General features: G+C 39.4%; 1 protein-coding gene across 1 annotated transcript in view; it reads right to left on the bottom strand.

The window, feature by feature from the left end:
* Positions 1-359: 359 nt before the first annotated feature.
* Positions 360-22,844, bottom strand: part of LOC129040191 (zinc finger protein 479-like) — a 57,286-nt gene continuing 34,801 nt past the window's right edge. The window contains exons 2-6 of the mRNA XM_054494303.1: positions 13,065-13,160; positions 12,899-12,951; positions 7,241-7,367; positions 6,667-6,762; positions 360-1,766 (exon numbers count right to left, since the gene is read on the bottom strand). Of these exons, the coding sequence (XP_054350278.1) occupies positions 622-1,766; positions 6,667-6,762; positions 7,241-7,367; positions 12,899-12,951; positions 13,065-13,160 (1,517 nt within the window). The 3' untranslated portion in view covers positions 360-621. The remainder of the gene's footprint in view (positions 1,767-6,666; positions 6,763-7,240; positions 7,368-12,898; positions 12,952-13,064; positions 13,161-22,844) is intronic.

A 22,844-nucleotide genomic window follows, 5' to 3' on the forward strand; every position in this document is an offset into this window, starting at 1 on the left:
ACAGCTTTACCACATTCTTTGCTTTTGTAGAGTTTCTCTCCTGAATGAATGATCAGATATTATGTAAGGCCTGAGATGTGCTTAAAGGTTTTGTCACTTTTTTTAATGTTTCTAGGGTCTCTCTAATATACATTCTCTTAGGCTTTGGGAGGCTGACAAAGGTGGATCACCTGAGGTCAGGAGTTCAAGAACAGCCTGGCCAACATGGTGAAACTCTATCTATACTAAAAATAAAAAAATCAGCCAGTGTGGTGGCACACGCCTGTAATCCCAGCTACTCAGGAGGCTGAGGCAGGAGAATCACTAGAACCCGGAAGGCAGAGGTTACAGTGAGCTGAGATCATGCCACTGCACTCCAGCCTGGGTGACACAGGGAGACTCCATCTCAAAAATTTTTTTTTTAAATAAATTCTCTTAGGTTCATTAAGGTTTGAGGGTTGGTTAGAGGCTTTGTTACTTTTTTTTTACGTTTATAAAATTTTTGTCTAATATGAATTCTCTTACGTTCAATTAAGGTTTGGAACTGGTTAAAGGCCTGGCTACATTCTCTACACTTGTAGTGTTTTTTTCCAGTATAAATTATTTTATGTATTATAAGGCCTGAGAGTGGACTTTGCCACATTATTCACATTTGTAGGATTTCTCTCCAGTATGAATTACCTTATGTTTAGTAAGGCTTGAATGCCACTTAAAAGCTTGGTCACATTCTTCACATTTGTAGGGTTTCTCTCCAGTATGAATTCTCTTGTGGTCAGTGAGGGTTGAGGATAAGCTAAAGGCTTTGCCACATTCTTCACATTTGTAGGGTCTCTCTCCAGTATGAATTCTCTTGTGGATAGTAAGTGCTGAGGAGCGCCTGAAGTCTTGGCCACATTCTTCACATGTGTAGGGTTTCTCTCCAGTATGAATTCTCTTATGTCTAGTCAGGTTCGAGGATAAGCTAAAGGCTTGGCCACATTCTTCACATGCATAGGGTTTCTCTCTAGTATGAATTCTCTTATGTCTAGTAAGGTTTGAGGAACAGCTAAAGGCTTTGCCACATTCCTCACATCTGCAGGGTTTCTCTCCAGTATGAATTCTCTTGTGGTCAGTGAGGGTTGAGGATATGCTAAAGGCTTTGCCACATTCTTCACATTTGTAGGGTCTCTCTCCAGTATGAATCCTCTTGTGGTTAGTAAGTGTTGAGGAGCACCTAAAGGCTTGGCCACATTCTTCACATGTGTAGGGTTTCTCTCCAGTATGAGTTCTCTTATGTCTAGTAAGGTTTGCGGACCAGCTAAAGGCTTTGCCACATTCCTCACATCTATATGGTTTCTCTCCAGTATGAATTATTTTATGTGTAGTATGGTTTGAGGAGCAGTTAAAGGATTTGCCACATTCTTCATATTTGTAGGACTTCTCCCTAGTATGAATTACCTGCTGTTGATTTAGGTGTGAAAGCATGCAAAATGATTTGCCACATTTTTTACATTTGAAATGTTTCTTTCCAGTATATCTTGTTTTATGTCTATTGGAATTTGAAAATTTACCAAAGACTTTGACATATTTATGAGTCTGAAATATTTTGTTTTGGGTAGTTGACGAACATTGGTTAACTTCATTATAACCTCCTTTGTGCACCTCACATTCACCCACAATTTTACAGCATTTTTTAAATTGTAAATTCTCATGTCCGCATTTTCCATATGTTCTTGGTATTACTTTTTGGAGTGAATCTTTTATGCCCTGCTCTGGCTGAAAGTCTTGGGTGAAATGGGAACACGTAACTGAAAGACATAAAAAGCACAAGTTACTCCACTTTCTGGACTCATATAAATATATTCCACAGATGAAATATATAAAATTATACAAGGTACATTAGCAAAATGCCATATCAAAATACCACAGGCCATAATTCCTTCATAGATGTATAAATGTAACAAAATCATAGTGATCAAAACACCTTTGTTGGAAATTTATACAAAAAGTAAGTGTGGGCACCATGTGAGCACAATATCCAGAGCCATACAGACAGAAAAGAAAAGCCTGCTGTATTTACCCAACACAGCCCTTCCTCATCCCCAATAGAAGAACATGGTGCCTTTAATAACAGCTTTAAGTCTTCTGAGCTCAAAAGTGAATGTTACAACCACAGAAAGACTGCAGTATCATGGGCAGAAGACAGGTGTAGAACGTAGTTACTGACCACTAAGAAGAAATATGAAGAAGTCTTTTAATTGAAAAATAAATACAAATTGCAGACAAAACACATCCTGAGAACATGTTTGTGAGAATCCCAGAATCTCTACCAAAGACAATTGGTGTCATGCTATGACAGGAAGGAGCTGCATTATCAAGATCATGAAAGGTAGTTTTATGTTAGTGTCTAAATCTCAAACAAAGATTACAATGTATATAAAACATGAGGACAACATGGTCCAATCAAAAAAATCAAAAATTTTGTAAAAGCAACTATAAAAATAAAGATGTATATCTTGATTTTTAAAATTTAAGATAATACATATTATGCTCGATGAGAAAAATGGAAAACCAGACACCTAAATAAAATAAGAAAAATAAGAATACCAACAAAACTTGCAATAATAAAAATAAACGATGTGGAGGTAAAAAAGAATAACTGAAAAAATTTAAAAGTAAGAATAAAGTATGTAAAAAATGAAGAAGCTAAACAAACAAACTAGGATGTATACAAAAAGATCTGCAACACAAATTTAAGCAAAGTTTCAGAAGTCACAAACCAGAAGATAATCTTGGGAGCTGCAAGATAAAAGTGAGGTATTATTTATAAGCATAGTCCTCTGAGACAACCAGTGAATTTGTAAACAGAAACCTTGCAGGTCAGAAAAGAACTGTGTAAAATGGTCAAAGGCTGAAAAAAATTTTCATGGTGAGAGTAATAAAACCAGAAAAAATGTACTACAACATAAAGAAAAATAAAACTCTTCCAGAATGAATAAATGCTGGAAAAGCATATAATCATTGCATTTGTCCTAAATAAAATGCTGCAAAGAGGTCTTTCCACTTAAAATAACATGATGAAAAATATATGTAATCATATGAAAATACATAACTTTCTGAAAAACATATGCATATACAAAAAGTAAAATTCTGTGGCATTATTGTGATGGTGCAGAAAATACTTTTAGCTATTTTTTAAAATTTGAAAAATATAAGCATAAAAATAATCATAGAACATAAAAAGATATAATCAGCAACATCAATAAGAAGTATAGGGTAGAATAATGAGGACAAATTTTTCTATGCAACTGAAGTCATTTTTTTACCAATTTAAAATATACTGTTGTAACATTTAAGATGGTTTACAGAATCTACAATGTAGCACAAAGAAAAAATCTTTATAGACACACCAAAGCAAATAAGTCAATTACTAGCATGAGACAAAGATTGATATTATATAATGGTAAAATGAGTCCATTTACTAGGAATCTATAATTATTATGTCTATCTATATGTATACGCATATATAACATCAGGGCTTCAAAATAAACAAAGCAAATATTGACAGAAATAAAGCAAGAAATAAAATAGCAACACAAAATTATAAACATTAAGACCTCATTTTCAATAATAAAAAATTTAAATAAAAAATCAATTAAAAAAACTGAAAACCTGAAGAATATTATATTGTGTATGAATTTATTTTGCATTGCTATAGAAAATAACCTTAGACTGGATAATTTATAAAGAAAAAGATTTTTTTGATTCACAGTTCAGTAGACTGTACAAGAAGTATATGCCAGCATCTGCTTCTGGTGAGGATATGAAGAAGCTTACAATTATAGTGGAAGGCAAAGAAGAACCAAACATGTCACATGCTGAAAGATGATGCGAGGATGAGGTGGAGGAGCCAGGTTTCTTTAAGCAACCAGCTCTCATGTTAATTAATAGAGTGAGAACCCTATGATTACCAAGGGGATTGTGCCAAGTCATTCATGAGGGATTTGTCTCCATGATGCAAACAGCTCTCATTAGGCCCCACATCCAACAGTGGAGATTACATTTCAACATGAGATTTGGAGGGCATCTACACCATATCACAAACCAAAGAGGCTAAACAGACATGTACAGAACTCTCCAGTCAAAAGTGAGTGGATACACAATATTCTTATTTGCACCTGTTGTGTTCTGTTAGAACACATAAGTCTTAGTAAATTTCAAAAGATCAGCCAGGTGCAGTGGCTCACAGGTGTAATCCCAGCAGTTTGGGAGGCCAAGGTGGAAGAATCACTTGGGGCAAGAAGTTTGATACTAGCCTTGGGAACACAGTGAGACCCTGTCTCTACAAATAATTAAAAATTAGCTGGGCATGGTGGGGTATGCCTGTAGTGCCAGCCACTCAGTAGGCCAAGGTGAAAGGATTACTTGAGTCCAAGAGGTTGAGGCTGCAGTGAGCCAAGATTGTGCTACTGCACTACAGTCTGGGCAACAGAGTGAGAAACTCTGAGTCAAAAAAAAAATAAGAAGAGCAAAATCATACAGTATATGTTTTCTAACCCAAACTGATAAAACTAAAAAGAAAAAAAGTAATACTGGCAAATCAAAAATACATGGAAATAAACACACTCTTCACTGTATTCTTGCACAGGGTCAAATAATTTAAATTAATTTAATATTTTTTCTCAAGGGCCAGCATATTTAAGTGATGACTTAATTTGTTAAGATGTCAACATAACCCACAGTGGGGAACAAATTTAATATAATCTGTATCAAAATTCCAAAAGTACATTTATTCCTGAAATATTGTTTAAAATTTTTAAATTTTATTATGAACCAAATCTAGAGAAACACACATGAAAAACACAGAGGCACTATACTTCATAATTTCAAAACATAATAAAAAGCTGCAATAACAGTAACTATGTGGTATTCACAAAAAGACAGATAAAGACATGATAGAGCAAAATAGAAAGCCCAGCAATGAACTCTTCTGTGTATGACCAAATAATCTGCCTCAAGGTTGCCATGAGCAGACAATGGAGAAAATATAATCCCTTCAACAGATAATGTTGAAAACTGGACATCTACATTGAAAAAATGAAGCTGAATGGTTTAATTGCATCACATACAAAAAAATTTTAAACGAAGTACTTAAGACTAAAAAAAACCCAATGAAACTCTTAGAAAAAAAGTATAGTGCAAAGACATGACATTGGTCTTGGCACATTTTCTTAGATATGCCATCAAATGCATGAGCAACAAAGAGGAGAACAGAAAAATTTAATTGGGCTAAACTTCAAAATTTCTGCAATCAAATAGAACATTTAATAGAGTGACAGTGTCTCCCAAGAAATCGGTGACAATATTTGAAAATCACACGTGATAAGACTTAATATTGAGAATATATAAACTACTCCTAGAACTAGACAACAATAATTGAATTACTTGATTTAGAAATGGACAAATGAGCCTGCTGTGGTGGCTCACACATGTGATCCCAGAACTTTGGGAGGCTGAGGTGGGCAGATCACCTGAGGTCAGGAATTCAAGACCAGCCTGACCAACATGGCGAAACCCATCCCTACTATAAATACAAAATAAGCTGGGTGTGGTGGCACATCCCTGATCCCAGCTACTCAGGAGGCTGAGACAGGAGAATCATTTGAATCCAGGAGGCAGAGGTTGCTGTGAGCTGAAATCGCGCCATTGCTCTTGTTGCCTGGGAAACAAGAGCGAAACTCCGTCTCAAAAAAAAAAAAAAGAAAGAAAGAAATGGAAAAATGATTAAACTAAATTTTAATAAAAAAGATATACAAATGGGAAGAAGCATTTGAAAGGTTGCACAGAATTAATAATTTATAGAAAAATGCAAAACATAATCACAGTACAAAACAAAATTACCTTACATCAATTAGGATGGCCACTATAAATTTTTTTAAAACACCAACTGTTGATGATGTAAAGAAATTGAAACCTATGTAAGTTGTTTTTTATGAGAAAAAAGATATATAGGCATCATAAAAATATCATGTGTTCTTTAAATAATTTAAAATGAAATTATTATATAATACAGCAATACCATTTATGAATCTATATCTAAAATGTGCAACACAGTAAAATGAAGACATAAAAGGTACCCTGCTTGCATATTTCCCCACAGCAAGTGGGGGGATAACCAAGCCTCTAAATAAATAAATACATATAAAAAATTAAAAAATTTTCAAAAAATTTGTAAAAACTTTAAAATGTATTTCAAGGCTACAGTAATAAAAACAGAATGGCATGTGCAGAAAAATGGATGACCACCAATGAAAGAGAAACTACTATTCTCACACATTTTAGACATGATGCAAAAAAAATTTTTTTTAATGGTTTAGAGTTTTTCAAAAATATGCAGATATTAGTGTGTCCCCAAAAGCAATGGCAAAGCAGTCAGTTTGTGCAGTCCCTGATAACCTTTAAAGAAAACTTTGGCTCACACTGCGAACTTGAAGAAAGATTATTGAAGCAAAAGTGGAATCCTTAGAGAATTTAACAGCATGAGGCAGAAGGTGTCCCTATGTGAGAGCAAAAGAAAAAAATGACTTGAGCTTCTCAGAAACTCTTTCCATCAAAGCACAGCTCCCCAGACCACACTTTAAGGACTGGCTGCCTCCTTGATTTGTGTACTTGTCATCTGTCTCATCTGCTTCATTCGCTTTCACCTACCTGGGTGTTTGACTACCATCTCATTTCTCTTTATATTCTGGAACTCTTTATGTTGCTCCAGACAGGTGATCAAGTCTGGCTTAGAGACAGCAATACCTGTTTTATTAAGAAAAAAAAGTAACATAGATCATGCTGAATTCTTTAATTACCAAATTAGTATTATGCTTACAGGATATAATAGAAAATTCTAGAAAATTAATAATGATTCATAATAGAACTTCCTAAATATTCAGAAAATATTTTAAATTTGTAGGTCCTTAATTTCACTACTCAGTACTACTGAATCAAAAATTGGTGGCAGCAACTGAATTCTAATGTGTGGGCAACGATATTTTATGCCATGGCATTTTTGGAATTCCCACTAACCTAGAGCAAAAGATACATAAGCTCAGGAAAGGCAAAAGTTCTGGTCAAGATAAAACATCTTGAAGAATTTGTTCTACACCAATGAATCCCCAAGATTTTCTTAAAATCGGAGATCTAAAATTCATTCTTGAAAAGCAGAAATTACCAAAAACATCTTAGAAAAGAGAAAAGAAATATATTAGGAACTATGTATTTAAGTTATCCTCACCCAGGGAGACCAGGTTTCTGTAGTTCTCTAACATCACATCTCTATATAAATTCCGCTGAGCACAATCCAGGCATTGCCATTCCTCTAGAGAGAATTCTATAGCTATGTCTCTGAATGTCAACAGTCCCTGGAAAACAAACAAACAAAACCACTCATGAACACACAAGCACTTACCACATGGCCATAGGCAGAGATTTTTATTTGACTCAAGTTAAAAAAGAGAGTAAAAAGAAGTGGTTCTCACTTATAAGACTGACTAAAATTATTCAATAAGATAATTTTTAACACTGAAGTATTCTCTAACTCTGAGAAAAGAGGATAGCATTAGATCCACAATACCACTGTAGATTTGATACTTTTCTGGATGATACATTATAAAATTAAGGGCATCAACATGGACATGTCTTTTTTTTTCTGTTTTTCTTTTCTTCTTCTTTTTTTCTTTTTGAGACCGAGTCTCACTCTGTTGCCCAGGCTGGAGTGCAGTGGTATGATCTTGGCTCAGTTCAACCTCCACCTCCCGGGTTCGATCGATTCTCCTGCCTCAACCTCCTGAGTAGCTGGGACTACAGGCATGAGCCACCATGACTTGCTAATTTTTGTATTTTTAGTAGAGATGGGGTTTCTCCATGTGGACCTGGCAGGTCTTGCACTCCTTACCTCAGGTGATCCACCCACCTCAGCCTCCCAAAGTGCTGGGATGGCAGGCATGAGCCACTTGCGCCTGGCCGGACATGTCTATTTTTGAGTGCTATATTTACATCATATAGAATAAGTTGTGTATATTTCTCAGATAGAACAGTCATGATGAGTTGGAAGATACCTCTCAAGTCTTGGTATGTGCAATAAACTAAAGATCTTGTGAGATTTTGTTTCAGGAGATTTCGGAGAAAGTCTGAATTTCTGAATTTTTAGCAAGCTCACCAATGTTTCTAGCCTAGTAAGAATATTTCGTCAAATATCCAGTAAATGGCAGAGTCTGGGTTTTTCCCAGTTTCTCTCACCTGTAAATAAAGATAAGAGCCTTCATTTTTAAAAGACAAATATAAGCAAAAGTCATCTAAAAGGAAAGGACAGCTTCCAGATTAAATGAGATGGTTTATGCACTTCAGCTAGTAAATCTCCTAAGTGTCCTTAATAATTAAGAGAATAAGAATTAACTCTAGAGTGGAAAAAATGTCATAGAGATATTGAACCAAGTGAATAAAATTGTTATCAACTTTATTAGGACACATTTTTATTACGTGCTGATGCACACACAATACAACATCACTGCTGTGGCATTTCTCTCCTCTCAGGAAAGTAAATTGTAATCTACGTTTAATTATATATATATATATATATTTTTTTTTTTTTGAGACAGTCTCACTGTGTCACTCAGGCTGGAGTGCAGTGGTGCCATCTCATCTCACCGCAACCTCCACTTCCTGAGTTGAAGGAATTCTCCTGCCTCAACCTCCCGAGTAGCTGAGATTACAGGTGCATGCACCATGCCTGGTTAATTTTTGTTTTTTTTTTTAGTAGAGTTGGGGTTTCACCACGTTGGTCAGGCTGGCCTCGAACTCCTGACCTCATGTGATCTGCCTGCCTCGGCCTACCAATTCTGCTGGGATTACAAGCCAAAGCCATTGAGCCTGGCCTAAATTTAATTATAAAGAAACATCAGTTTTATGCAAAGTTGAAGGTGCAGATAACTTCCCTGTTCTGTAATTTTTACTAGTAATTTTAAGTAGTCTTTCCTTGGCACCCTGGAAAGCAAGTATCTCCTAACAGTTTTTTCAGAACTTCCTGGGTAATAAATGCCACCCTGTTTAAATGAGCATTTTCTAAACCATGTTCTGCATGGAACTAATAGAGCACACAGATGAAACCTCAATATAACATGTTTCATTTTTCACTAATATCCAAAGACAACGGTGTTTCCCCAATAGAAATCTTGAGTATCCACACCTTCTAATGTTCAACAGCTACAATGGGAACATTTTATATATGGTAGGTCATAAATTTATGGTAAGAATTCTGCATGATATACAAGAATTTAAGGTGAAGAGAAATGTATAGAATGCTATGGCATATAGAAAACAAATATTTTTTTCAGAACCCTTTGACTATCATAAAAATCACAAAAAATAGTTGAAACAAACTCACTAGAGATCAACAGCACAAGTAGAGAAGTAAAAACTTCCAAGTTCTGAACACAAGGCATTCCAAAAGGCAGAGTGGACACTGCACTTGATCTGAGACAGGCTCACCCGAGAAAAAGTGATTTGTTTCTTTTCCTCCTCTTTCTCTGAAATGTATTTTCAGGTAAGATGCCCTGGACATATCAAACCTGCATCTTGAGAACATGACTTTAAAGCACAACCTATTCACCTGCTACCACCACACACACCCACGGGCAGAAAGACCGAGGCTTGCAGAAAACATTCACCCATTTTTGTTGTTTATAACTGAAAAGATTTAAGAGCAATGAGAGAACAATGAGCTTCTCCACAACTATTAAAATATAAGTTTCTTTGTCCCTGCCCTCCCCTATCAGAAACCAGCAATTTTCTTTAGAGTAATAGGAGCATGAACCACACTGACCTCTTCCTACCAAACTTAAACAGGGCAGGCAGTGCAGCCTTCCTTTGATGCAAAGGTTGAACTAAACTATCCTGAAAGTATCTTGAACCCCTCAAGTTTATAAGTCACTTGGTAATCTCGGCCCCGCTCTATGCAATGTGATTCTGCAGGATCCAAAAGGGTCCAGGAATGGGCTTTTACAAGTCCCCTGTAAATGCTGATTGTGCTTTCCCAGACACATTATTAGCATTAGCGAGAGAAAGCAGGCACAGCAGAGTCCCTTACACACACCACATTTGTCACAATACTAATACTTCTGCTACAAATAAAGACAACCAATTTCCACCCTGAAATACTATATTTTTGTTGGCTTTTTTAAGTTTACAGGGACAACAGAAGACAGCAATGTCTGAGTAAATCTGCACTTGGTTAACCTGTACACATGTACTAATAAAATGGTTATTAAGCAGGTACTATGTGCTCAGGAGCATGTCACAGAACCCTGTGCTGGGAGTAACACATTCTGTGATTTAATTTTCATAGCACCCTGGGAGTTGGTATTAAGTGCTGAATAATTTTTAACATTTAGATTAAGAGCACAGCACTTTTATTTCTTCTTATCTTTCTCATTAATTTTAAAAAGAAAATGTATAGAATAATTCAATACAAAAAACATGTGAAATGATGCAATTACATAAAAATGGAATAATCAGCTTCCAAATGGCTATTTTGGAAATAATGAAATTAAGGCAGAAATAAAATTTTTGAAACTAATTACAACCAAAATACAACATACCAGAATCTCAGGGTTACAGCTAAGGCAGTGTTAAGAATAAAATGTATATCACTAAACATCCACATCAAAAAGTTAGAAAGATCTCAATTTAAAAATCTAATGTTACAATTAAAAGAATTTCAAAAGTAAGAGCAAACCAACTTCAAAGCTCACAAAAGTCAAGAAATAACCAAAATCAGAGCTGAAATGAAGAAGTTTGAGACATAAATAACTATAAGAAGTTCAACGGGCCACACATGTGCTGTGGCTCGCTCCTGTAATCCCAGCACTTAGGGAGGCCAGGGCGGGAAGATCACGAGTTCAGGAGTCTGAGACCAGCCTAGTCAACATGGTGAAAGCCTGTCTCTACTAAAAACACAAAAATATGCCGTGGTGGCACATGACTGTAATCCCAGCTACTCAGGAGGCTGAGGCAGGAGAATCACTTGAAACTGGAAGGCAGAGGTTGCAGTGAGCCAAGACCGCACCACTGCACTCCAGCCTGGGTGTAAGAGTGAAATTCTGTCTTAAAAAAAAAGTTCAAAGTAACCAGAAGTTAATTCTATGTAAACATAATAAGATAGATAAAACACTAGGCTAATGGAAAAAAAAGAAATAATTCAAATAAAAACAATTAGAATAAAAAGTAAAAACAAAAACAAAAACAAAAACAGATGCTTGTGAAGTTGTGGAGAAACTGAATACTTATACGCTGCTGGTGAAAGTATAAATTTATTTAACCATTGAGAAAAGCAGCTTGGCATTTTGTCAAAAACCTGAAAACAGAATTACCATTCCCAATCCCGCAATTGGGAATTTACCCAGTGAATGTTAGCTTTCTACCATGAAGACACATGCACGTATATGTTTATTACAGCACGATTCACAATAGCAAAAACAAGAAATAATCCTGTACGTCTTCAATGGTAGACTGGATAAAGAAAACGTGGTATGTAAACACCACGAAATATGATGCAACTATAAGAAAGAACATCATGTCCTTTGGAGAAACGTCGATGGAACTGGAGACTGTTATTTTTAGAAAACTAGTGCTGGAACAGAAAATAAAAAACTGTATGTTGTCACTTCTAAGTGGGAGCAAAATAATGAGAACACGTGGACACAAATAAGAGAACAACAGACACTGAGGCTCAGTTCAGGGTGGAGGGTCAGAGGATGGAGAAAATCAGAAAACAAATCTGTTGGATACTATGCTTAGTACCTGAGTGATAAAATAATCTGTACACAAAAACTTCATGATATGATTTTACCTATATAACAAACCTGCACATGTACCCCTGAACCTAAAATAAAAGGTAAAAAAAAAAAATCAGCTGGGTGCAGTGGCTCACACCTGTAACCCCAGCCCATTGGGAGGCTGAGGCAGGCAGATCACCTGAGGCCAAAAGTTGGAGACCAACCTGGCCAACATGGTGAAATCCCGTCTCTACTACAAATACAAAAATTAGTTGGGCGTGGTGGCACACACCTGTAATTCCAGCTACTCGGGAGGCTGAGGCAGGACAATTACTTGAACCTGGGAGGCGGAGGTTGTAATGAGGTGAGATCGCACCACTGCACTCCAGCCTGGAGGACAGAGCGAGACTCCCTCTCAAAAAACAAAATAAAAAAAGCATTTCTTGGAAATTACTATCTTGAAGAAAATATTCAGGCCTAGGCAACCACAGACTGCCAATTAATCTCTGATGACATAACCAAGAAATTTTCACCTGGATCTTACAAATAAGGAAACTACATAACTGTACCAAACCAATTATTGAATCTGGTTTGTTTCATCATGCAACTTATAACAGACTTTTCTTCAAGTCTCTCCCATGGATCACAACCCACAAACCACAGCTGGGCGCTCTATGATTCTTGAATCACACTTTGATCAGATTCTCATTTTTAGAGTGACTCCCATACATCTCTAAAAGGAAAAATGAGGAACTAGGGACCCCAGGACCACAGCTCTTTCCACACATGAATCCTGCACCCTGAGTCAGGATCCTCCCCTGATGACTTTCCCATCCCTGTACAATCTGGGTGAGGTGAGGCGCTGGGAGTGCAGAGCACACCAGAGAGGCCTCCAGTCCAGGGCAAAGCCAGTGCAGAGGAAAAAGAACTCCCAGGGTCCCAGGCCCTGGCCCAGGCACTATCTTGCGGCTGGAGGGGACGAGAGACGAGCTGGGCCAAAGAGGATTTGGGTCGTCAGGCTCTGGAACTGACTGCGAGAAAGTTTGGGTCCTGCTACAGCCACTTTCAGCCGGTTCTAACCAGCCCCCACCCCTCTCTCACGATGACGGACCAGCACTCACCATTTCTCGGCTTCCAGGGGGTCCCGGTCTTTTAGCCATAAATCTGCAGATACCTGCAGGACACAAGGACAAATAGGCTTGGCGTCTAGGAGCAGAGGACACAGAGCAGTGAAGAGAAGAACTGCAGCTCTGGACGCAGAGAAACACAAAGGACCGGCAAACTTACGGAAGTAGCCCGTTCTTTCCAGCTGCATGCCTGATTGGACAGTTTCTAGTCCACGGCTCCTGATTGGATAAGGTTTCAGGCCCCACCCTTCATGCCCTGAGTGAGGGAATATTTGATCAGACACGGGGCTGAGTGAAGCAAAAATAACAGCCTAGGCTGCAGCCTTTACAGGCAGGGCTTCTTCCTTGATCTGAGCCAGGCCAACTTCAGAGGATATTTGCATTTAACCTTGTGTATAATGTCATATGCATTTATAAATGATATATAATATTTATTCATACATTGAAATAATGACAATTATTTTAAAATTTAGGATTTTATGACCTTCCTTGCTGCGGATCCTTTGCAGTGATATGGTGTGACTTTCTGGCTCCACCCAAATCTAATCTCAAATTGTAATTCCCATCCGTGCGCGGTGGCTCACGCCTGTAAACCTAGCACTTTGGGAGGCCGAGGCAGGCAGGTCACTAGTTCAGGAGTTCGAGACAGGCCTGGCAAATATGGTGAAACCCCGTCTCTCCTAAAAATGCAAAAATTAGCTGGGCATGGCTATGTGTGCCTGTAGTCCCAGCTACTCAGGAGGCTGAGGCAGGAGAATTGCTTGAACCCAGGAGGCAGAGGTTGCAGTGAGCCAAGATGGTGCCATTGCACTCCAGCATGGGTGACAGAGAAAGACTTCATCTGAAAGAAAAGAAAAATTGTAATTCCCATTTGTCAGGGCAGGGACTGGGTAGGAGGTGATTGGATCATCGGTGTGGATTATCCTCATGCTGTTCTTGCAGTAGTAAGGGAGCTCTCAAGATACCTAATGGTTTAAAAATGTGGCACGTCCTCCCCGGTTCTCTCTCTTTTTCCACCATTTAAGATGGGCCTTGCTTTCCCTTCACCTTCTGTCATGGTCATGATTTTAAGTTTCCCAAGTATTCTTCAGCCATGTAGGACTATGATTCAATTAAACCACTTAAAAAAATTACGCAGCTTGAGGTATTTGTTTGTAGCAGTGTGAAAATGGACTAATACATGCAGGCAGCCTGAGATTTCAAAAGGGAGGCAATCCTCTGCAGTAAAATATGAGCCACATGTAAATTATGAATTTTCTAGTAGCCAAATGTTAAAAAGTAAAAAGAAAAAGGTGGAGCCAGGCACAGTGGCTCATGCCTGTAATCCCAGCACTTTGAGAGGCCAAGGTGGCGAACCACCTGAGGTCAGGAGTTTGAGACCAGCCTGGCTTACATGACGAAACCCCTACTCTACCAAAAATAGAAAAATTAGCTGGGCGTGGTGACAAGCATTTGCAATCCCAGCTACTAAGGAAGCTGAGACAGGAGAATCGCTTGAACCCAGGAGGTAGGGGTTGCAGTGAGCCGAGATCACACCACAGCACTCCAGCCTGGCGACAGAGAAATTATGTCCCAAAATAACAAAGAAAGAAACAGATGGAATAACAGGTGGAATTGATTGCAACAATTTAATCAGCCCAATATATCCACATTATTATTATTTTAATATGTGATTAGCATGTAATGGTTAATAAAGCATATACATTTTTGAAGGTAAGTCTTCGAATGTAACCTTGTATTTTACCTTTCTAGCACATTGCAGTTCAGACCAGCCACATTCCAGCATTCTGTAGCCATGTCAGAGGTGTTTAAACTAGAGCGACTGCATCTAGAATAGGTGCTGGGTAAAATGGGGCTGAGACCTACAGGACTGCTTTTCCATGAGGTCGGGCATTCTAAGTCACAGATAAATAGGAGATTGGCACAAAATGCAGTTCACAAAGACCTTGCTGATAAAACAGTTTGCAGTAAAAAAGCTACAAAAATCCACCAGTACCAAGATGGAAATGAAAGAGACCTCTGATTGTCCTTACAAATCATTACACACTAATTTTAATGCATTAGCATGCTAAAGACATTCCCACCAGTGCCATGACAGTTAACGAATGCCATGGCAACATCAGAAAGTTACCTTACACGGTCTAAAAAGAAGAGAAACACTCAGTTCTGGGAATTGCCCACCCCTTTCTTGTAAAACTCATGAATAATCCACCCCTTGGTTGGCATATAATCAAGAAATAACTGTAAGTATCCTTAGTGGAGCGGCCCACACTGCTGCTCTGCCTACAGAGTAGCTATTCTTTTATTTCTTTACTTTCCTAATAAATTTGCTTTTGCTTTGCACTGCAGACTCACCCAAAATTCTTTCTGTTCTTTTTTTTTTTTTGTCTTTGAGACAGTTGTCCTGCTCTGTCGCCCAGGCTGGAGGGCGACAATCTCTGCCTCCTGAGTTCAAGAGATTCTCCTGCCTCAGCCTCTGGAGTAGCTGGGATCAGCACTCCAATCGGCTCACCGCAATCTCTGCCTCCTGAGTTCAAGAGGTTCTCCTGCCTCAGCCTCTGGAGTAGCTGGGATTACAGGCATGTGCCACCATGCCTGGCTAATTTTTGTATTTTTAGTAGAGATGGGGGTTCACCATGTTGGCCAGGCTGGTCTTGGACTCCTGACCTCAAGTGATCCTCCTACCTCTGCCTCCCAAATTGCCAGAGTTACAGGCATAAGCCACTACCCCCAGCTCTAAATTATTTCTTGTATCAGATCCAAGAACCCAATCTTCATTTCTGGATTGGGACCATTTCTGGAAGCTTTTTTTCAGTGAATCACAAAGGGATGATCCTAAGGAAACCCCCAACCCAAAGGAAATAGATTGAATCACCAATTGGCTAACCTTTTGTAAGTGGTGGCGTACCCAGGTAAAGAATGCGATCAGGTTAGTAGCCCAATTTAGTGGAGTTAGAGTGTCTCCTAAGACAGATAAGATAAAAGGTCCCTTTTAATAAAAGGCAAGAACACTTGAAAAACTTGTGTTTGAGGTGCAACTTAGAAAGGTTAGAGTCTTTCCTAAGATTTAGGGGGTTAGAGGCCCCTCTCAGTAAAGTCCCTCTCAGCTAAGATTAGATTTGGCATTACGGAATGTTAACCACTATTGTCTTTGTGTTTGTTTGTTTGTTTGTTTTGAGATGGAGTCTCACTCTAGTCGCCCAGGCTGGAGTGCAATGGCGAGATCTTGGCTCACTGCAACCTCCACCTCCCAGGTTCAAGTGATTCTCCTGCCTCAGCCTCCTGAGTAGCTGGGATTACAGGCGCCCACCACCGCACCTGGCTAATTTTTGTATTTTTAGTAGAGACAGGGTTTCACTGTGTTGGCCAGGCTGGTCTCCAACTCCTGACCTCAGCTAATCCACCCGCCTCAGCCTTCCAAAGTGCTGGGATTAGAGGCATGAGCCACTGTACCCAGCCTTGTATTTGTATTAATTTGCCTTGCACTTTTTGCTAATGGCTGTGGCTGACAGAATTAGGTGAGTACAGAATCATGGAACATGTGGAGCTTTTTCCTCCCTAAAGTGGGAAACTTGAGAGCAGATGGGACTGCAAAAAAGACTCTTTCACAACCAAAAGGTGGCCACCTAAACTTTTGATTCAGTGCAATGCATGGGTCTTTCTCTGGCTTTCCTGAGCTCCTCACCTCTCCTGCCCTGCCATAGGCAATGCTTGTGTGTGTGTATCTCTCTCTCTCCCTTTCCTATCTTTTCTGTTACTCTGGGCCACCATCTTGCCCAGAGATCACATGTTGAAACTTCTGGTCAGAAGTCCCTGTAACAGGCCAGGCATGGTGATTCACACCTGTAATCTCAGCACTTTGGGATGCCAAGATGGGCGAATCACCTGAGGTCAGGAGTTGAAGACCAGCTTGGCCAACATGGCGAAACCTCATCTCTACAAAAAATACAAAAATTACCCAGGGTTCTGGTGAATGCTGGCAGTTGCAGCTACTCAGGAGGCTGAGGCAGGGAGAATTGCTTGAACCTGGGAGGCAGAGATTGCAGTGGGCTGAGATTGTGCTACTGCACTCCAGCCTGGGAGACAGAGCAAGACTCAGTCTCAAAAAAAAAAACCCAAAGAAACAAAAAAGAAGTCCCTGAAACAAACAACAACAACAAAATAATGGATGAAGTTTCCCTCTTGTTTTATGTTCTTGGGAGCTTGACCCTGTAGCCATGTGGCAGTATTCTCTCTAGGTTTCTACCATGCAGCATAGAGAAATTTTGAAATTTATGTTATACTTAACTCTAAAAATGATCTTGAGCAGTTATAAACCTTTACGAGCTCAAAATTGGCTGCTGGAGGCTTCTTCTGGGAGACTCCAATGGAGACTGCTCCATGCTGTAGCTCATGCTCTGTCACTCAGGCTGGAGTGCAGTGGCACATTCTTGGCTCACTGCAACCTCCACCTCCTGCGATCAAGTAATTCTTCTGCCTTAGCCTCCTGAGTAGCAGGGATTACAGACACCCACCACCACTCACGGCTAATTTTTGTATTTTTAGTAGAGATGAGGTTTCACCATGTTGGCCAGGCTGGTCTTGAATTCCTGACCTCAATTGATCTGCCTGCCTCTGCCTCCCAAAGTGCCGGGATTACAGGCGTTAGCCACCACGTCTGGCCCAAAAGTCGGCTTAATTAATTGCAGATATTCAAGCTCTAACAGCTGGAGGTCCTTGGAAAAAACAGAGGCAGTGCCACGATAGGCATTTTGGGAAAAACATCTGTTTTCTTCATGAAACCCCAGGAACTGGAACTGGATAGATTACTCTCAAAGTCTAAGGCTCTGTTCCATTTTTGCATTGCATTATCTGATGGTTTTTACCTTCCGGGGTATCAGAAATTACTTCACATTATGAGACAAATTAGATATGTAATAAGTAGGTAGGAAATATACATTTAAGGATGGCTAATGGCAGCTATGGGGAGATACTTGGCTTTTTGCATATTTGAATCAGAGAAGTGTGCTCTTGGCCACCTAGAAGGCATGGAAATGTCCCCGCCCCCCACTGACAGGTAAGATGCCAATGGGAGATGGGCTGATTCCCTCTTTTTGGGATCCAGGTTCCAGTATGAAAATAGGAGTCTTAATTTGGGGGGATCTGTTTTGCCTTCCAGCTGTGCCTACTTATTAAGCTGTGGAAACTGCTTAGTTTTTGCTTTCCTGGCCCTGTTTCTCCTATGGATCCATCTTGAAGCCAGTGTGGTAATCCAATTAAGAAACTGACAAATGAAAAATCTTACAGGTACTTGATCCTCTTCCATCTGTGTATTTATATGTGCTGTGTGTGTAATATGAAGGATATTTGATTAATTGGTTTAAAAAAATAAGAGCTCAAATCAAATATTTTCTCAGAAAAATAGAAACCATGGTGTATTTTAGTTTATATCACTTTAGTAATCATTGGGAAATAAAAACAGATTCACATGCTAGGTATGTAAAAAAAGTCAAATGTGTTTTTGGTAAAAGATTACAAGAAGTCATGGGAATGTAGATTACTTTTGTCCTAAATTAAAGGGTTAAAGGATTGTTTTAAGTTAGATAAAATAGCGCTGAAGGATTAACCAAGTTGTGAAAGGTTTGTAAAAATTTACATCTGGTAAAAGAAATTCTGTGTGTTAACATATTGGCTAAAGTTAAAGGGGTATTCGGTTTTTTATAAATTGAACACTGGAATAAAAGTACAACTGGTTTTCTTTAGAGCACTAATCTGCTCTTTCACAAAATTATAAAGTATTATAAAAGGGTTATAGGAATCTTACCTTATTGTCAAACTGATTAAGACTAGATAGATTTATCTATAAGGTTTTATTAAGAATTAGGTTTGACATCAATAGTACATTAATGCAAGGGTGAGATTTAGCTTTTTTTCATGAACAAGATTTTCATGTAATATTTAAAAAATGAAATATTTTTGTCTGCCCTTTTGAATAAACTGGAGCAAAAGGAAAGGAAAAAAAGATTGTGTGGAAAGTGAAGTCTTCCCTCTATTAGTGAGTAAAGGTTTTTGTCTTTTTAAAATTTTTGAGTTATCATTTTGGTTAGTGAGTGACTTATGATAACCTGGGGTTTGATATTTGACAAACCTTTAAAAAATCAAATTATAAATTATGTATTTTTCTTACCTAAATATCTTTTAGATATTAGGTCTTCTAAAATACAAAAATGACGTTTGGCTTATTTGGTATAAAAATCAAACAGGAAGAAATGTCAGAAAGCATTGTCAGGCCGGGTGCAGTGGCTCACACCTGTAATCCCAGCACTTTGGGAGGTCAAGGAGGGTGGATCACCTGAGATCAGGAGTTAGAGACCAGCCTGGCCAACATGGTGAAACCCTGTCTCTACTAAAAATACAAAAAAAGTAGCCAGGCGTGGTGGCATGCACCTGTAATCCCAGCTACTCAGGAGGCTGAGGCAGGAGAATCACTTGAACCCAGGAGACGGAGGTTGCAGTAGGCAGAGATTGCAGCATTGCACTCCAGTCTGGGCAACAAGAGTGATACTCTACCTCAAAAAAAAAAAAAAAAAAAAAAAGGAAAGAAAGAAAGCATTGTCAAATATGAAATGGTGTTTGGTTTTCCTTGGGCTGTATTTGTATAAATATGTTATTTGTATGTGATTCAAAAAAATGGAAGACTCCCATAATTCCAATATGACTTAGTGTATTTTATTAATAGTAATAATTGTTATATAAAATCATTGTATGCAACAGAAGTAACCAAAATTTGTCAATTGTAGCTTTAATAGTGGCTGTCCTAAGACTTCTTTGTCATCCACAGACAATTGTTGTCTTGTTTTAATCCTCTTTGAAAGGTGATTTATAATCAGGTTTACGACATTGACAGGTGCTCTTAAATGCAGATTTCTGATAACTTTGGAAATTTTGGCAATAGAATAAAGAAAAAACTTTCAGGACTCTCATGGAGAGGTGAAATGTTCATCAATATCAAGCAGAACAGGAGATAACTGCATGGAGTGAACTAATGTAAGACTAAAGTAATCTTTTTGACTTTGCTTAAAATATTACTGATCCATTGTTTTGTTTTTCAGAGTCCTGGAAAATTTTATTTTGAGCTATTTACAGCTTTTAGCAATTGAACAAAATATACTTCTGTAAACAACATTTGGAGCACATTTGTTTCTATCTGTTTTCTCCAGAATTTGGAAACTATTTGTGAGTATTCTTAACTTATGGCAATATAATTTGCATAAGTGCAAAATAATGTTTTCTTCTGCAACAGGACACTGTTGGAGAAATTAGTTATTTTGCCAAGGCTTTGGCTGGAATGACGTGCTTTCCTTTAAGGAATCAAACTTGACTTACAGAGCCAATAAAAGCCCCTTGGGAAAACTGGCTTTATGCCTTGTCTACACAGTCCCTATACAGGGTTCCTAACCTGGGGTAAGTAAATAATGTCACTTTTTGACAGGTTCATGAGCCCCAAGTTATCCCGTGATATCAAAAAAGAAATTTATGCAACTCATATTTGAGGGTATAGACTCATGGCTGGCTCAGCTTTAAAAAGTCTTATCTGAGATTCATTTTATGGAACAGTTTCATCAAATCCAATTTTTAAAACCTATGTAAAAATAATTATTCTTGCTGCACTTCTTACAAATAATCAGGCCAAGTATAATAAAGCAACTTGGTCATACCATGATTTGTCTTTAGTAAAATGGCAGATGGGGGAGAGTAAAAAATTATACTTTAAGAACTATGGTACATCTGTTATTAAATTCTAGATTTATCTGTTGTTGTTGAATTTTTTTTGAAAGAAGTTGAATCTTTGAATAAGCCAGTAACAAGTTCTAAAATTGAGGCAGTAATAAATAGCCTACTAACCAGAAAAACCCAGGACCAGACGTATTCACAGCCAAATTCTACGAGAGGTACAAAGAGGAGCTGGTACCATTTCTCTTCTGAAAGTATTCCAAACAATTGACAAAGAGGGGCTCCTCCCTAACTCATTTAGTGAGGCCTGCATCATCCTGATACCAAAACCTGTCCCTGGTGGGACTGGTGGTAGTGCAGCATGAGAGGGAGTGGGGATGGGGTTTATCCATGGGCCAGGGGTTAGAGGATTCCCTGGGCAGCACACTGCCTGGCTCCATTCTCTTCATATTAGATATATTTGGAGGGTTCGATACACAGAGAAAGAGGAGACCCATCTCAAAAAGTGTGTGAATAGGGGACTGAAATCAAGGACCAATCTTTGGAGGAGGGCTGCTTGTATCCATCTAACTCTGAAAACAGATTGGGGCAGCATGGGATTGGAGGAGAGGAGGGAGCCTCTTAAGAGAAAGGCCCCAAGAGGCTGGGTCCCTGCTCCCTCCCTTCCCCACAAGGCCCCTTGAGCATCTTCCACGGAGGCCCTGTGAGTATCCTGTCCTTCGCTCTGTGTCTAGAAAATCAAAGTTCTCCAGGAGATGTAGCCACTCCAGGTGGCTGGAAAAAATGACTATTTTCAGCCCAAGGAGCAATTTTGGGTCTGTTTTCAGGCAATGAAGTGGTTAAGTGAGAATGAGAGAAGAGGACCCAGTAAATTAGCAGAAGGGAGGAGAAGACTGACCCAGAGCCTGGAGTTCCACCAGACAATTCTCAAACTAGGGTCTAGAAACTCTTCCTCAAAACGGCTAGTGTTCAATATTTGCAGCTTTGCCAACCCATGTCGATTGCAATGACTCAAATCTGCAGCTGTAGCATGACAGCAGCCTCTCGCAGACAACCCGTGAATGAAGCTGCATGGCTGCAATCTCATAGAACTTTCCTTACAGGCACTGAAAACTCCAATTTCAAAACATCAAGTATGATTCTTCTTTTGGTTTGTTCGACCATTTGGAAATGTAAAATTCATCCTTGGCTCATGGGAGACAGAAAAGCAGGCAGGTACAGGCTGCACTTTGAAAAGCAGGCAGGGACAGGCTGCACTTTGATGACCTCTGGCAGAAATAAAGGTCAGAGGAGGAGATGACAGGAGGGGGCAAGCCCAGCCACCTCACAGCTGAGATTTACCCCAGGAGGGGTCCCTGCCAGCACCACCCTACTTATCCCTCATCTTGGCTTCAAGAGCAGTTCAGGTGAAGAGCAGGGGAACAGAAAATATCTCAGCAATGAAAAGGAAGGAGATGCAGGGTCGGGCAGCCATGTGGATGGATGGCACTCAACAGTGCATGCTACCACAGCCATTGTTTTTATTTTTTATTTATTTTTTATTTTTTGAGACACAGTCTTACTCTGTCGCCCACGCTGGAGTGCAGTGGTGTGATCTTGGCTCACTGCAACCTCCACCTGCTGGGCTCAAGCAATTCTCCTGCCTCAGCCTCCTGAGTAGCTGGGATTACAGGGGTGCACCACCATGCCTGGCTAATTTTGTAATTTTAGTAGAGACGGGGTTTCACCATATTGGCCAGACTGGTCTCAAACTCCCGACCTCGTGCTCCGCCTGCTTTGGCCTCCCAAAGTGCTGGGTTTATAGGCATGAGCCACTGCACCCAGCCTAATTTTTATATTTTTAGTAGAGATGAGGTTTTGCCATGTTGGCCAGGCTGGTCTTGAACTCCTGATCACAGGTGATCCACTCGCCTTGGCCTCCCAAGTGCTAGGATTACAGGTGTGAGCCACTGCACCCGGCCAACAGCAGCCATTTACACCAAGTTGAGCAAGGTGTGACCATCCCCAGGGGGACCGTGGTGGGGGCTCTGTGTGGTAGAGGACATTCTGTATTCTGCACTTACATGGAAGCTCCACATAGGGAGCCACTGAGGCCTGAGACCCAGGGACACACCACCCGATCATCACCCCCAGGCCTTTCTGCCAAGACCAGACAATGCCCAGTGCAGGCAGGTGGTCTGGGATTGGGGTCTAGGGTAGGAGTGCATGTTCCTACCTGGCCGGTGCC

The sequence above is a fragment of the Pongo pygmaeus genome, chromosome 6 (assembly GCF_028885625.2).
Source record: "Pongo pygmaeus isolate AG05252 chromosome 6, NHGRI_mPonPyg2-v2.0_pri, whole genome shotgun sequence".
In the NCBI taxonomy this organism is placed as follows: Eukaryota; Metazoa; Chordata; class Mammalia; order Primates; family Hominidae; genus Pongo; species Pongo pygmaeus.